This window comes from Oratosquilla oratoria, unplaced genomic scaffold (assembly GCF_046742065.1).
Source record: "Oratosquilla oratoria isolate Oo_2021 unplaced genomic scaffold, ASM4674206v1 SCAFFOLD86, whole genome shotgun sequence".
Taxonomy (NCBI): Eukaryota; Metazoa; Arthropoda; class Malacostraca; order Stomatopoda; family Squillidae; genus Oratosquilla; species Oratosquilla oratoria.
The window spans coordinates 327,635-343,576 of record NW_027467750.1 but is presented as its reverse complement, the minus strand read 5'-3'; the positions used below and the strand labels follow the sequence as shown (position 1 = coordinate 343,576).

The 15,942-nt window shown below is 38.2% G+C and overlaps 1 protein-coding gene across 5 annotated transcripts in view; it reads left to right on the top strand.

The window, feature by feature from the left end:
- The first annotated feature begins 6,240 nt into the window (after positions 1-6,240).
- The window catches only part of LOC143024052 (uncharacterized), a 104,429-nt gene continuing 94,727 nt past the window's right edge, over positions 6,241-15,942 (top strand). For 3 of the 5 annotated variants that reach the window (XR_012966251.1, XR_012966249.1, XR_012966250.1), the window contains exon 1: positions 6,267-8,858. Coding sequence is in view for 2 of the 5 variants with exons in the window: in XM_076182768.1 (XP_076038883.1) it covers positions 8,781-8,858 (78 nt within the window). In the remaining 3 variants the exon portion in view is untranslated. Of the gene's footprint in view, positions 8,859-15,942 lie in introns of all 5 variants that reach the window. The other 2 variants (XM_076182768.1, XM_076182767.1) reach the window with 2 other exon arrangements.

Genomic DNA, 15,942 nt, shown 5'->3' with positions numbered 1-15,942 from the left:
TACAAAAAGAAGATACAACAGTAGAAGAGAAATGGAATATTTTGACAAAAATCTATAAAAAAAGGAGTAGAAAAGTATGTCCCAAGACAAAAACAGGAAAAAGAATATGTAAAGTGCTGGTACAATAAAAATTGTAGGGAGATAAAAGACAAAAGAGACAAAGCTTGGGCCAAATGTAAGAAAAACAAAAGACCAGAAAAATGGAAAATATATACTTGTTGTAGAAATGAATATGTACAAGCGTGCAGAGAGGAAAAGAGAAAATATGAAAAAGATGTCATAGAAAAGTGTAAAGATCAACCAAAATCATTCTACAGATTTGTAAACAACAAACTGAAAAACAAACAAGATTTGGAGAAATTAAGACAAGGAGGAATTGAATACACAGAGAAAATTGAAATGGCGGAAATTATGAACAAACATTTTAAATCAGTGTTTACAAGGGAGAACATACAACCTGAAGAGATTGAATGGAAAGAGAAATCCCCCCTATGAAAGAAATAGAATTAACAAAGAATGAAATATTGAAACACTTGAGTAATTTTGATGTCGGAAAATCGCATGGACCAGATGAAATAGCAAACTGGATTTTGAAAGAATGCAGTAATGAACTGGCAGACATAATACATAGCATAATAAACAGTTCCTTGAAAGAAGGAAAAGTTCCAGAAGATTGGAAAAAAGCAAATATAGTACCTATATATAAAGGGGGAAATAAAGAAGACCCTAACAACAACTATAGGCCAGTCTCTCTAACAAGTACAATAGCAAAAATTTGTGAAAGAATTGTAAAAAATAGATGGGTAAAATATTTAGAAAAAAAAAATGCTAAATCCAAGACAATTTGGATTCAGACAAGGACGATCATGCATCACCAATTTAGTATGTTTCTATTCAAGGCTAATAGATATAATACAAGAAAGAGATGGATGGGCTGATTGCATTTCTAGACCTAAAAAAAGCTTCTAACAAAGTACCACATAAAAATTTGCTTAAGAAATTAGAAACTGAAGGAGGAATACAAGGCAAACTGCTAAATTGGATGGAAGACTTTTTGCAAGAAAGAAAAATGAGAGTAGTGATAAGAGACCAACACTCAAAATGGGATGAAGTAATAAGCGATGTTCCACAAGGAACGGTTCTGGCCCCAATAATGTTTGCTATATATATTAATGATATGGATGAAGGAATTGAAAGCTATATGAGCTTCTTTGCAGATGATGCAAAAGTATTGAAAAAAGTGAACATGGAAGAACATTGTGAATCACTACAGCGAGATCTAAACAAAGTACAGGAATGGAGTAGGAAGTGGGAAATGGAGTTCAATACAAAGAAGTGTAGTATAATGGAATTTGGAAAAAATAAAAACAGAATAACAGGATCATATAAATTGGGAGAAGAAGGAATAAAAAAAGTAGAAAATGAAAAGGACCTGGGAGTCATTGTTATGAATAATATGTCACCAGAGAAACATATAAATAAGATTTTTGGAGAAACCTATAATTAATAAGAACAATCAAAGTTGCATTTACATATCTGGATGAAGAAATGGTGAAGAAAATTCTAATCACTCTGATTAGACCAAGATTGGAATATGCGGCAACGATATGGTCACCAAGTACAAAAAAATGTATAAAAAAAATTGAAAGAATACAAAGAGCAATTACAAAATTAGCACCTACACTCACAAAACTATCATATGAAGAGAGACTAGCAAAACTTGAACTACAGACACTAGAGCAAAGAAGAGAGATTTGATAACTATTTACAGAATCATGAAAGGCATAGAAATTACTGATAGAGAGAATCTGATAAAATGGGATGACAGAAATACAAGAGGACACGGAAAGAAAATGAAAAAGGATAGCTATAGAAGAGACCTGAAAAAGAACAGCTCTCCTCACAGAGTAATAGACAGTTGGAACAAGTTAGATGAGAAAGTGGTGTGTGCAAAAACAATACATGAATTTAGAAATAGTTTAGATAAAATGAGATATGAAGACAGGACTCCACGAGCATAGCTCCCCTTCCCGTAAAATACAACTAGGTAAATACACACACACACACACACACACACACACACACACACACACACACACACACACACACACACACACACACACACACACACACACACACACACACACACACACACACACTTTCAACGAACGGACGGCTTGAAGAACGTTCTGAAGAAAAGTGCAGATTGTGGATCCCAACGCAAAGAGAAGTGCCTTTTTGTATTTACAGGGTGGGGGGAAATTGCTCGTGGGGTAGTGGGAAAGTAAGGAAAGAGGAGAAGGGGAGGGATTGCTGGGGAAATGGAAGGTAATGAGGAAGTAGAGGACTTGGCCCAAACAGACCGCCGAAAAGTAAACAAGCGACCGCAAGACCAGCTGGAAGACGACGAAATGTCTAATAAGAATGTAAAGATTAGAAGTATAGATAGGAGCAATACAGTAGAAAGTGATGAGAATATTTTAAAGGGATTTAAAGAGGGTGGGGGGACACAACCCCCCCCCCCCCGACTGACAAGACTTGAGGAGAAGGTTGATAAGGTGATCGAGGACTTGGAGAGTAGGTTAGGTCATATGAACACCATTTTACAAAGGGTTGAAAGATTGGAAGAACTAGAAAAGGCGAATAAAAACTTAACTGATGAAATAGAAGACCTAAAAAGACAGTTAAGAGAAGTAAAGGTGGAGAATGAGGAATTGAAGAAGAATAGTAAAGAAAACAGAGAGACAATAGCTAAAGAAACTAAAAATTGGAAGACAACCCAAGAAGGAAATAAGGTTTCATTCACTGACATAGTCAAACAGCAATTGAAAGAACATACTGAAGACTCAGTTATTAAAGTGATGAGACAAAAGGAGAATATAGTAAGAGATTTAGCAGACAAGAAGAAATGTATAATTATATTAGGAATGGAAGAGAAACACAACACAGATAGAACCACAAGAATCAAAGAGGAAAATGAAAAAGTAAGCCAATTACTAGAATCAGTTCAGGAAGACGAACCAGAAATTATGAAACAAATCGAAGAGAAATTTAGACTCGGAAAGTATAGCACAGACAAGACCAGACCAATTAAGATTAAATTCAAGTCACAAACAACGGCAGAGAATATCTTATCCAAAACAGGGAAACTAGCAACAAGTGAACAATATAAAAAGATATGGATAAAAAGAGAAATGAATAAAGAGGAAAGAGAGGAAGAAAAGCAGAAAAGACTGGAAGCTAAGGCAAAAAACGAGAACAGAACGGAGTCAGAGAAAGAGAGATTCTATTGGAGAGTAGTGAACATGAAACTAAGGAAGTTCGACATACAAAAGAAAAACATAAGGGAAACAGAGAACACAATGGAAGTGGCAGAAAACTAAGAGTGTCTTACACAAATATAGATGGATTAATAACAGGATTGAATGAGCTGAATGATTATTTGAAAGAAAAAGAACCGGACATAATGGGAATTGTAGAAACAAAATTAAAAGGCCCACTACCACCCAACAGTGTAGGACATGATGCATACAATTATTGGATTAGAAACAGAGAGAAAAAGCAAGGGGGTGGAGTTATGTTCCTGACTAAGAAGGATATAAACGTGAAAGGTGTCATATATGGAAAGAATACAGTAGAGATGATTATGATAGAAGTGGAAGACAGAGATAAGAAGAGCAGAAAATTTGTGATCAAATTATGTGCCTCCAAAAACAGCCTCATGGGAGGAGAGTGAACATAAAAGTATGTTAGAGGACACAAAGATAACATTAAATAAAATAATGGAAGATGGAGGAAGAATAGTTATGATGGGCGACTTTAATTGCAAAGAAATCTGCTGGGAAGAAATGACAGTAAAGGGTGGAGACGACTCATGGGGAAACGCTCTACTTGAGATGATTATTGACCACACAATGACACAATGGATACAGGAGAACACTAGGTATAGAAATGAAGAAGAACCATCGAGACTAGACTTATTAATTACATCTGAACCTAGAATAGTGGACAAGATTGAATATAAAACACCAATAGGTAAAAGTGACCACATATTGATTGAACTGGAACTTAATGAAGAAAAATATATCAAAAGAAATGAACAATATAGAAAAGGAAGAATGATGTATGAAAAAACAAACTTTGATAAAATAAGAGAATTCTTTCAACAAGAAAACTGGGAAGAAATATACAAAGAAGAAACATCAGTGGAAAAGAAATGGAATATTTTGACAAAAATTTACAAAAAAGGAGTGGAAAAGTATGTCCCAAGACAAAAACAAGAAAAAGAATATGTAAAATGCTGGTACAACAAAAGCTGTAGGGAGTTAAAAGACAAAAGAGACAAAGCCTGGACCAGATGGAAAAAAGACAGAAGACCTGAAAAATGGAAAATATATACCAGTTATAGAAATGAATATGTACAAACGTGCAGACAGGAAAAGAGAAAATATGAAAAAGACGTCATAGAAAAATGTAAAGATCAACCAAAACTATTCTACAGATTTGTAAACAATAAACTGAAAAACAAACAGGACTTGGAGAAATTAAGACAAGGGGGAGTTGAATACACTGAGGAAATGGAAATGGCGGAAATTATGAACAAACATTTTAAATCAGTGTTTACAAGGGAGAACATACAACCTGAAGAGATGGAATGGAAAGAGAAAGTCCCCCCTATAGAAAAAATAGAAGTATCAAAGAATGAAATATTGAACCACTTGAGTAATCTTGATGTCAGAAAATCGCATGGACCAGATGAAATAGCAAACTGGATTCTGAAAGAATGCAGGAATGAACTGGCAGACAAAATACATAGCATAATAAGCAGTTCCTTGAAAGAAGGAAAAGTTCCAGAAGATTGGAAAAAAGCAAATATAGTACCTATATATAAAGGAGGAAATAAAGAAGAACCTACCAACTATAGACCAGTCTCTCTAATAAGTACAATAGCAAAAATTTGTGAAAGAATTATCAAAAATAGATGGGTAAAATACTTGGAAAAAAACAACGTACTAAATCCAAGACAATTTGGATTCAGACAAGGACGATCATGCGTCACCAATTTAATATGTTTCTATTCAAGGCTAATAGATATAATACAAGAAAGAGATGGATGGGCTGATTGTGCATTTCTAGACCTAAAAAAAGCTTTTGACAAAGTACCACATAAGAAGTTGCTTAAGAAACTAGAATCTGAAGGAGGAATACAAGGTAAATTACTAAATTGGATGGAAGACTTTTTGCAAGAAAGAAAAATGAGAGTAGTGATAAGAAACCAGCACTCAAAATGGAATGAAGTAATAAGCGGTGTCCCGCAGGGAACAGTGCTGGCCCCAATAATGTTTGCTATATATATTAATGATATGGATGAAGGAATTGAAAGCTATATGAGCTTCTTTGCAGACGATGCAAAACTACTGAAAAGAGTGAAAACTGAAGAAGATTGTGAATCACTACAGAGAGATCTAAATAAAGTACAGGAATGGAGTAGGAAGTGGGAGATGGAGTTCAATACAAAAAAGTGTAGTATAATGGAATTTGGAAAAAGCAAAAACAGAATAACAGGATCATATAATTTGGGAGAAGAAGGAATAAAAAAAGTAGAAAATGAGAAGGACCTGGGAGTCATTGTTATGAATAATATGTCACCTGAGAAACATATAAATAAGATTTTTGGAGAAACTTATAATTTAATAAAAACAATCAAAGTGGCATTTACATACCTGGATGAAGAAATGGTGAGGAAAATCCTAATCACCCTGATAAGACCAAGATTAGAATATGCAGCAACAATATGGTCACCCAGTACAAAAAAATGTATAAAAAAACTTGAAAGAATACAAAGAGCAATTACAAAACTGGCACCAACACTCTCAAAACTATCATATGAAGAGAGACTACAAAAACTTGAACTACAGACACTAGAGCAAAGAAGAGAGAGAGGAGATTTGATAGCTATTTACAGAATCATGAAAGGCATAGAAATTACTGATAGAGAGAATCTGATAAAATGGGATGACAGAAATACAAGAGGACACGGAAAGAAAATAAAAAAAGACAGCTATAGAGGAGATTTGAAAAAGAACAGCTTTCCACACAGAGTAATAGACAGTTGGAACAAGTTAGATGAGAAAGTGGTGTGTGCAAAAACAATACATGAATTTAAAAATTGTTTAGATAAAATGAGAAAAGACGGGACTCCACGAGCATAGCTCCCCTTCCCGTAAAATACAACTAGGTAAATACACACATGCGCGCGCGTGCATGCACGGGTAAGAATCCCGCCCAGGGATGAAATAATTTCAGTACCGCTGCGCTGCGAGTCGTTACTCCAACTCTCGTGAGTTGAGAGATGAGTGGATGTGTGCGTGTAAGGCCATAGGGAGGGAAATAGCTGTTGATCAAAAGACCATGGTGAATCAAACACACACACACACACACGCCATCTGAGACATAGTCGTATACAGAGAGAGGGAGGGAGGGAGAGAGAGAAAGAGAGAGGGAGAGACAGATAGACAGAAAGACAGACAGAAGTAGAGACAAACAGACAGAAAGACAGAGACTGGGGGGGGACTTACAGACAGACAGAGTGACGTACAGACAGAGACAGACAGAGAGATGAACAGACGGACAGAGACAAACACAGAGAGAGACATACAGATAGAAAGACAGACAGACAAACAGAGACGGACAAACAGACAGATAAACAGACGGACAGAGACAGACACACAGAGAGACGGACATACAGAGAGGTGGACACACAGGCAGATGGACAGATAGACAGAGAGGTGGACAGACAGATAGAGAGACTGACAGACAGAGGCACGAACAGACTGACTGACAGACAGACATATAGACGGGTAGAGTGATAGAAAGACAGAGAGACGGAAAGACAGACAGGCAGACAGACGGACAGACAGGCAAGCAGAGAGAGATAGACTGAGAGAGAGACAGACACAGAGATAGATACATATAGAAAGACAAACAGATAGAGACAGAGAGGCATACAGACAGACGGACTGAACAGACAGTCAGACAGCCAGAGACACAGACAGAGAGACAGACGGAGGGGAGAAAAGGAAGCTGGATGTTGCGCGCTGGGGAGAACAATTAGGGATGATGCATCGTCGCGAAGGAGATAAAGAACGCAGTTGATGATGGAAAAAAAAATGAAGAAGTCAGACCTATGCTGAGATGCCCTCGAGAGAGGGAGGGAGGGGGCGGACAACAGGAAGACTGACTGACCAAGGAAGAACGAAGGAGGAAGGGAGAAGATGGGTCGATCGTGAAGAGGGGAAGAAAGGTTAACGATTAGAAACAACGGGAAGAAACGAAAGGAGTGGGAATGCACAAGGAGGAGGCTTGGGGGGAATCATAATATGAACGATGGGAGAGGAGGAGGGAAAGTGGAAAGCAAGAGAGAGGAGGTCAGCAGAGGTCAGCTGAGGGGGAGCGGGGAAGGGGGAAGGAAGGAAGGAAGGAAAATCAAGGAAGATCAGACAATAGGGAGGGAAAATACAGGAAGAGAAAGGAGAGAAGGGGACAAGGAAGGGAGAAGAAATGGAGGGAAAGGGATGAGAAAAGTTAAGGAGAGGGGGGGAGGGAGGGGCACTGGGAGCGGAAGGGAAGGTCTTGAGGCTGGCTGGGGGGGGGGAGCCCTAGTTTGTGTGTGTGTGTGTGTACGCGCGCGCGTGTGATTCACCATGGTCTTTGGATTCACTATGGTCTTTGGATCACATGTTGGACTTGTGATTGACAGCTATTTCCCTCCCGTAAGAGAGCTCAGAGCTCGTATACGACCGATCTATGGTAATACTGTGACCTTACACACACACACACACACACACACACACGAGAGCTGGAGTAACAACCCGCAGCGCATCGATACTGAAATTATATTAGCCCTGGGCGGGATTCGAACCCGGACCTCCGTGGTGGCAGCCGGGAACTCTACCAACTGCGCCACAAGTTGTGTATACAGAGCACAACGGCAGCTCCCCCCCCCCAGCCCGAAAGCATGATTAACTCCCAAAATTTAATTCTTGGCTATGGCCCTGGGGCATCAACCTTGAACCCAGGGTATTCCTCCAGTTTCGGGTTGCGTCGTCGGACCCTGGAAACACAATGTTGAACTGCAAGTGTTTTGGAATAAAAACTTCAAAATTCAAAATATTCCGTTTAAAGCTCGAACCAATCAGGTTACAGGACTCCACTTATGTTGCCAGGGCTTACATTTAGCGCAAAGAGTAAGCTCATGACATAGGTGCGGCATATCAAATTACGTTTATTGAAATCGAACAAAATACATGATTTTGTACTATGCACAACTGCACGCGCCCCCATGCCATCCAACAGCGCATTTCTGTAGGCCCTAAGGAGAAGAAAAAATATGTTTAATAAAGCAGCTCATATTCCTATAAATATTAATGATTAAGATAATTAATGATTAAAATAATACAAAACTGTTAGGAAGGAACATGTGCAACATGAATTTTAAAAATACAAATGGTCATGATCTAATGCTGGGAGTAAAAAGTTCAGTGTTGACGGTCGCAGTTACAGAGTGATACAGGTGCTACTACTGGAATTTGAATTTATGGACGCGTGCTTTTTACAACAAGTTACTCATACATCATGTGCATGCGCATGCATTGATTGAAATATCTTTTTTTATTTCTACCTACATATTGGTCACATATTTTTATAATAAAGATAAAGTTTACTCTTATCAGTGTAGGGAAACGGCTGAACAACACAGCGAAAAATTGGTAGTTCATGCGATGCAGCAAAACGCTCAGCAATGGCGTAACCGTACATTGGAACGAAAGAATGTAAACAGGACAGCAGGGCTTGATCAAGTAAGTTATTATTATTATTTATTTATTATTTTATTATTTATTAACATGATTCGTAGTTACAGCGAAAGGGGTGCACAGCTTGCTAGTGCACCCACTCAACAAAAATGAAATGTTGCAGCTTTGAAAACAATACATTTGTTATGATGCATAATGTCTCCTGACTTCACTTTGTTTGAAAGAGTTTTAATCTTTTCTTTTGTTATCATACAAGATACTTGTAAGGAACATTGTTACATTCTTTTTTATTTCCAAGTTCACATCGTTCTGTGCATTCCATTACGTGGTGTTGCAATGAGTGGCATTTATTTTCGTGACAGTTTTGAGTTTACAAATTATAATCCCACCAGTGATTTTAAATAGTATTTATTCCCAGCAATATTTATACCCTAACCTTAGTCTCATTACAGTGTTTTCTCATATGTGCAGTTGTGCCGTCCTTAAGTGAAAATTACAATTTTCAGTTGCTTATGTATAGATAGTGTAACAATATTTACTTTTCTCTCTCTCTCTCTCTCTCTCTCTCTCTCTCTCTCTCTCTCTCTCTCTCTCTCTCTCTCTCTCTCTCTCTCTCTCTCTCTCTCTCTCTCTCTCTCTCTCTCTGTCTCTCTGTCTCTCCCCTAGGTCCCAAGGTGTCTCATGAATTACTGACCATAACTTTTTATTCCTCCCTTACTTGGGACACTTTTGATATCAATGATGCCTTTCTCTGTTCCTTGTTTGGCCAAATTGTCAGCAACATCATTCATATATATTCCAAAGTGCAATGGTATCCATACAAAGGTTAGATTGATTTTAATGGATTTCATGTCCTTGATTAACTTTTTATTACACTTAAAAACAAGGCTGACATCATAAAGGAATTTTAAATTAAGTGCAAGTAATGCACTCTATCTACAAATAAATGATTTTCCTCTTGGATGTTAGTTTTAAACTTTCATGTACTGCGTCTATTTACCTAGTTGTACCTAATTGTATTTTACAGGAAGGGGAGCTATGCTCATGGGGACCCATTTTTGTATCTCGCAATATCAAGTTTGTTCTTAACTTCTTGTGATGTGTTTGCACACACTATTTCTTTATCCAGTTTGTTCCATATATCTATCACTCAGTGTGGGAAGCTGTTCTTTTTCAAGTCTCTTCTGTAGTTTTCCTTTGAGTTTCATTGTATGTCCTGTTTTTCTTCTGTCCCACTTTAATAAGTCCTCTCTATCAAGGCATTCTTTTCCTTTCATAATTCTGTAGATGGTTAGTAGGTACCCTCATTCTCTTTTTTGTTCAAGGGTCGGCAATTCCAGTTCGGCCAGTCTTTGTTCATATGTCAGGTTTGAAAGTGTTGGGTCCATCTTTGTCATTGCTCTTTGTATTCTTTCAAATTTTCTTATATTCTTTTTTTGTACTGGGTGACCCTATCAGTGTTTGTAATATTTTTTTAATAATTTCGTTATCCAGTTATTTAAAGGCCACCTTTATTGATCTCAACAAATTTTGTTTCTCCAACTATTTTATTTATTTGTTTATCTGACGACATGTCTTTGGTGATGATTACTCCCAGGTCCCTTTTAGAATTTACTTTCTTTACTTCTTTTCCATCAATTTTATACTGTCCTGATATCCTATTCTTGTTTTTCCCAAATTCAATTATAATGCATTTCTTGTTGTTGAATTCTACTTCCTATCTCTTGCTCTACTCTGAGACTTTGTTCAGATCACTCTGTAATGAGTCACAGTCTATTTCGGAGTTTATTCTCTTTTATAACTTTGCATCATCCGCAAAGAAGTTCATGTAACATTCAATACTTTCATCCATGTCATTTATATATATATAGCAAACATTATCGGAGCTAGTACTGACCCCTATGGGAAGCCACAACCCATTTCTTCCCATTTTAGATATTTGTCTCCGAGCACTACTTTCATTTTTCTTCCATGTAGGAAATCCTCCATCCAATTCAATAGTTTTCCATGTATGCCTCCTATTGTTCTCAATTTATATAGCAATTTTCTGCAGTGGTGCTGGAGTTTGTACCTTCTATTCTTTTGGAATATTGATCTTCATTACTTGTACAATATTCAAAGAATTCCCTAATCACAATACCACATTCAGCTTTTTCACCAACAACAGACCCATCACAGTAAAAATGTATTACATTAAGGTTTGGGTACATTGAAATTTTAAAAAGGAATATCTGATGTAACTGTGAGCTATCATATTCACATAATTGTAATCTGTTCTCTTTCAATATCGAGGTTCATTGTTCCAAGGGTAGACGAGCTCTTTTGTCAAATCGGGGGCACATTAGTTTGTTACATCATAATTATTTATAATTCTACACGTGTTTTTGGCTTAAGCATTCATCAGAGTGCAATTTTATTCACCATTATTTATTTTGTCTACAATTTTTTTTAAGATGAACATCTCCACGTCTGATTGATCTCATAACACAGAGTTGTTGTTTGTGTTTTTCTCACTTCATCACTAACAATGGGTATTCAAGTTTACTTTGTATTTACCAGAGCTTTGATTGATTTCAGATATTGCCTCTTTCAAACAGTCTATTTCATTCTTGAGACTTTCAACATTCTTAACATATTCCTTTCCATGTAAGTGGGGAGTTACTGCATTTTGTTCTAATGGTTGTTTGCTCTTAAGTCCTGCTACTCTAGCCGTATTTCCCCTAACATTTACAGGTAAACTTGGAATTTGAATGAAATGACTGTTTTCAACCTGGTTCTGAGGTACAATTTTTTCTTTGGGACTCTTTACCTGGGGTCGTTTAGGACATAATTTAGAATTTGCATTGTGCAGGCCTCCACAGTTGCAGGATCGTGGTGTTACGATTGTTTTCGTTAATTTTATCAATGCATACTTTTGACTCGTGTCTTTCACCACAATACCCACACCTAAAGCTTTCATTGCATTTCCATGACATATGTCCCCTTTTCGTTACATTTGTAGTATATTACAGGTTCCTCTTTGTAAATATAAATTTTCTTGTACCCTAAACATTATTTTGTCAGTCACTGGTCCTTTCATGAGTGTGATAAGTTGCGGTTTCTTCACTAATTCCCCTTCAGTTTTAATGATTGTTTTACCCATACAAATTACTCATCATCCAAATAATCATTATGATCTACATAAACAGGAAAATCATAAATTTTGTAAGTCTTTCGGTTGTGTCTGGAACCACTGTCTTTATATTTTCAAACCCTTGGTTGTTAAATATTCCACTGCATGACTGTCTTTAACAGTGATGTATGGTCTATTCTTCCCTTCCTTAAACAACACTTCAAATTGGTGATGTCTTTTGAATCACCTTAGGGTCCACTTGATTTTCTTTTTCCAGGTTTAATTGTGCATCAGGTGCAGGGAAGTATAGTTTTGGTCTTCTTTCACTGTTCCATTGTTCTTGCTGCTTTCTTTCACCATTTTATTGTTCTTGCTGCTTGTACTGCTGTATGTTCTCATCCTGGTGTCATTCGCTGTTTCTTACCCATGTCACTGGTCACTTTGTAGTCCGTTCCCAGATCCACTTGGCTCACTATGCTCATTTCCTCCTCACCTCTGTTCAGAGTAGGTCTGTACTCGACTACTGCCAGGGTTGACGTGTATCCATATGAGGTCCAAGAGCAGGATTAGTGAGGCCAAATTGTTGTGTGGTGGGATGTGTGAATAGAAGTAACAACAACAACAACCCAGATCTTAGGTTTGATAGCATTCCAGGAGAGTCTCATCCATTTCAGTGCAATAGAAGACAATTATGGTTATGTGCCATCCATTAAGAAAACTGGTTGGATACAACTATGAAAAAATGCATGTATTTGCAGTGCCCGTTCTATTTTGGGTGTCTTAATATAATTTTGTTTTCAAAATATATTCACAACCCAGTAATGCACCTGGGTTGGATGGGTGTCATGGAGAATGTCTTAAAAAACAACAACAAAAAAACAGAGGATACAGTGATGGTGGAGTGGCTATTGAGGTTATCTAATGTTTGTTTAAGAGAGGGTAGAGTGCTGGAGGAGTGCCTGTAAAGTTCCACTTTACAAGGGGAAAGGGGACAAGTGTTAGTGTAGCAGTTTCAGAGGGATCAGTTTGTTAGGTGTTGTTGGGAAGGCTTATGGGAGGGTCTTGATTGAAGGGAGAAGGAGAGGAATAGAGGGAGTCATTGGTGAGGAACAGTTTGGGTTTAGGACAGGCAGGGGTTTGCTTAGATCAGATTTTTGTGGTAAGACAGATATGTGAAAATGCTATAGGAAAAGGTAAGGATGGCTTTTGGGCTTTTATGGATCTGGAAAAGGCTTATGACAGGGTAGACAGGAAGGCACTGTGGGAAGTTTTGCAGATATATGGGATAGGAGGAGAGTATCAAAGAACAGTCAAGATTTTTTTTATGAGAGCAGTGGGGGATGTTAGGTTAGGTAGAAATGGAGAGAGTGAGTGGTTTGGTGAGACTTTGTCAGGGATGTGTTATGTCACCCTGGCTGTTCAATTTCAACATGGATGGGGTGGTACAAGAGGTGAATGCAAGGGTAGTGGGTCAGGGATTGGAGATGGTTAAAACAAGTTCTTACAAACTTTTCTGGGGTAGGAATTCAAAGGGAAGGGGAAATAGAGTGTATTGGGAAAACAGAATAGGGTATAGTAATAATGTAGAGCAATATGTCAGTGTAGGACAAAACATCATTTCAGGATATAATGTCGGTAGAAGACGAAATATTACACTAGGATGTAATGTGAAAGGACAAAATATCACTATGGGATATATTAATAGTGGAGGACAAAATATCACGATGGGATATAATGATTGGGGAGGAAAAAACATCACGATGGTATACAATGATAGTAGAGGACAAAATTTCACGATAGGATATAATGTCAGTGGAAGACAATATCATTTTAGGAAGGGATGCCGGACAAAATGTCAGCGAACGACGGGTGGCCGGTGTGGAACGCGATGACGTAGTGGGGCAAAGTGTACACAAGAGATCAAATGACTAAGAGGGACCAGATGTCCATGAGGTAGTAAATGTCTATGAGGCATTGAATGTCAAGGACCAAATGTCATTATAGAGCAATGTGTCAATAAATAACAAAATTATAATGTAAGGCATCATGTTGAAATACAAAACGTGTCAAAAAGAAATACAGGTAGTTCTCGTTATATGCGGGGGTTCCGTTCCGCGGACCCCCCGCATATAACGAATTCGCATATATCGAACTATTGAACCTATGGGAAAAAGGGGGATACGTTCTCAACTCGGATTGATTTTTTTTTTTTTTTTACATATTTTATTTTGGCAAAGGGCTTACATACTGCATCTCATATATGTTTACAGTCGTACCTCGGTACTCGACCATAATCCGTTCTGAGGTGGTGGTCGAGCACCAATTTGTTCGAACACCGAAACCAATTTTCCCATAAGAAATAATGGAAAGTATTTTAATCCGTTCTTACCATTAAGAAAAATACCTAAAATATTATAAGAACGTGTATCTAAACAACAATGAAGATGTAAATGTGCACAAGCAGTACATGATAAAGATAAATAAAGCATTATAAACCATTTTGTATAATTTACTTACGTTTTGGAGAGTGGTTGATGGCATACAGGAATGGATGTGGAGAGGACGGGAGGGAGGGTTACTCCTTGGAAGGGGAATCCCCTTCCATGATGACGCTAGGTAACGCGCCTTCAGGGGTTTTCTCCCTTCTCTCTCTCTTCCGTGGAGGTGAATCTGGCTGGGCAGTAGCCTTCCTCTTTTCTTTAAGAAGGAACCTGTCCATTGTCAGTTGCTTTTGCCTTTTCTGCACTATTTTTCGGAAGTGCGCCATAACAGTGTCATTGAAAATTATCACAGCACGGTTACTGACTGCTGTATCAGGATGGTATTTTTCAACAAACGCCTGCAACTCACCCCACTTAGCACACATGTCATTGATCACTGCACTGGAAGCCTCCTCTCTTACATCCTCATCTTCTGAGGATTCCTGCTCCTGAACCAAATCTTGCTGCTGCTGTTGTTGCAGGTACAATAACTCTTCTGTGGTCAACTCAGAAGAGTGGCCTTCCACAAGCTCATCGATGTCCTCCCTGTTGACCTCAATGCCCATACTTCTTCCCATGGAAAGAATGTCCTCCATGACAGCATTTTCTTCAGTAGTACATGTACCAGCAGGAATAACAGCAGCAGTGCTTGGACCAGCCTCATACTGGAAACCCTCGAAGTCCCTCTCAGGTACACACTCAGGCCAAAGTTTTCGCCATGCAGAGTTTAATGTCCTATAAGTGACGTTACCCCAAGCTTGGTCTATTATGTTAACACAATTGAGGATATTAAAGTGATCCTTCCAAAATTCTCTAAGGGTCAACTGGGTATCACATGTCACATCAAAACACTTTCGGAAGAGGGCCTTGGTGTACAGTTTTTTAAAGTTAGCAATTACCTGTTGGTCCATAGGCTGGAGTAAGGGAGTAGTATTGGGGGGCAAGAACTTCACCTTGATGAAACTGTATTCATCTGTTAAGTCATCCTCTAGACCTGGAGGGTGTGCAGGGGCATTGTCCATCACTAAAAGGCATTTTAATGGCAACTTCTTTTCTATGAGGTATGCCTTAACTTGGGGAGCAAACACTTCATGGATCCATTCAGTAAAAAATTGTCTTGTGACCCACGACTTAGTGTTAGCTCGCCACATAACTGGTAACTTAGTTTTTATGATGTTATTTCTCTTGAATACACGGGGATTGTCTGAATGATACACTAATAAGGGCTTGATCTTACAGTCTCCACTAGCATTGGCACACAATAACAGCGTTAGCCTGTCCTTCATAGGCTTGTGACCAGGCATTTTTGTCTCCTCCTTTGTGATGTACGTATTGGCCGGCAATTTCTTCCAAAACAGGCCGGTCTCGTCACAGTTAAACACTTGTTCAGGAACATACTCTTCAGCCTTGATGGTCTCGCTGAATTCTGTAACATATTTCTCAGCCGCTGCTTTGTCCGAACTGGCTGCCTCCCCATGCCTGGTAACTCTATGAATTCCCGTTCTATGTCTAAATTTTTCAAACCATCCCCTGCTTG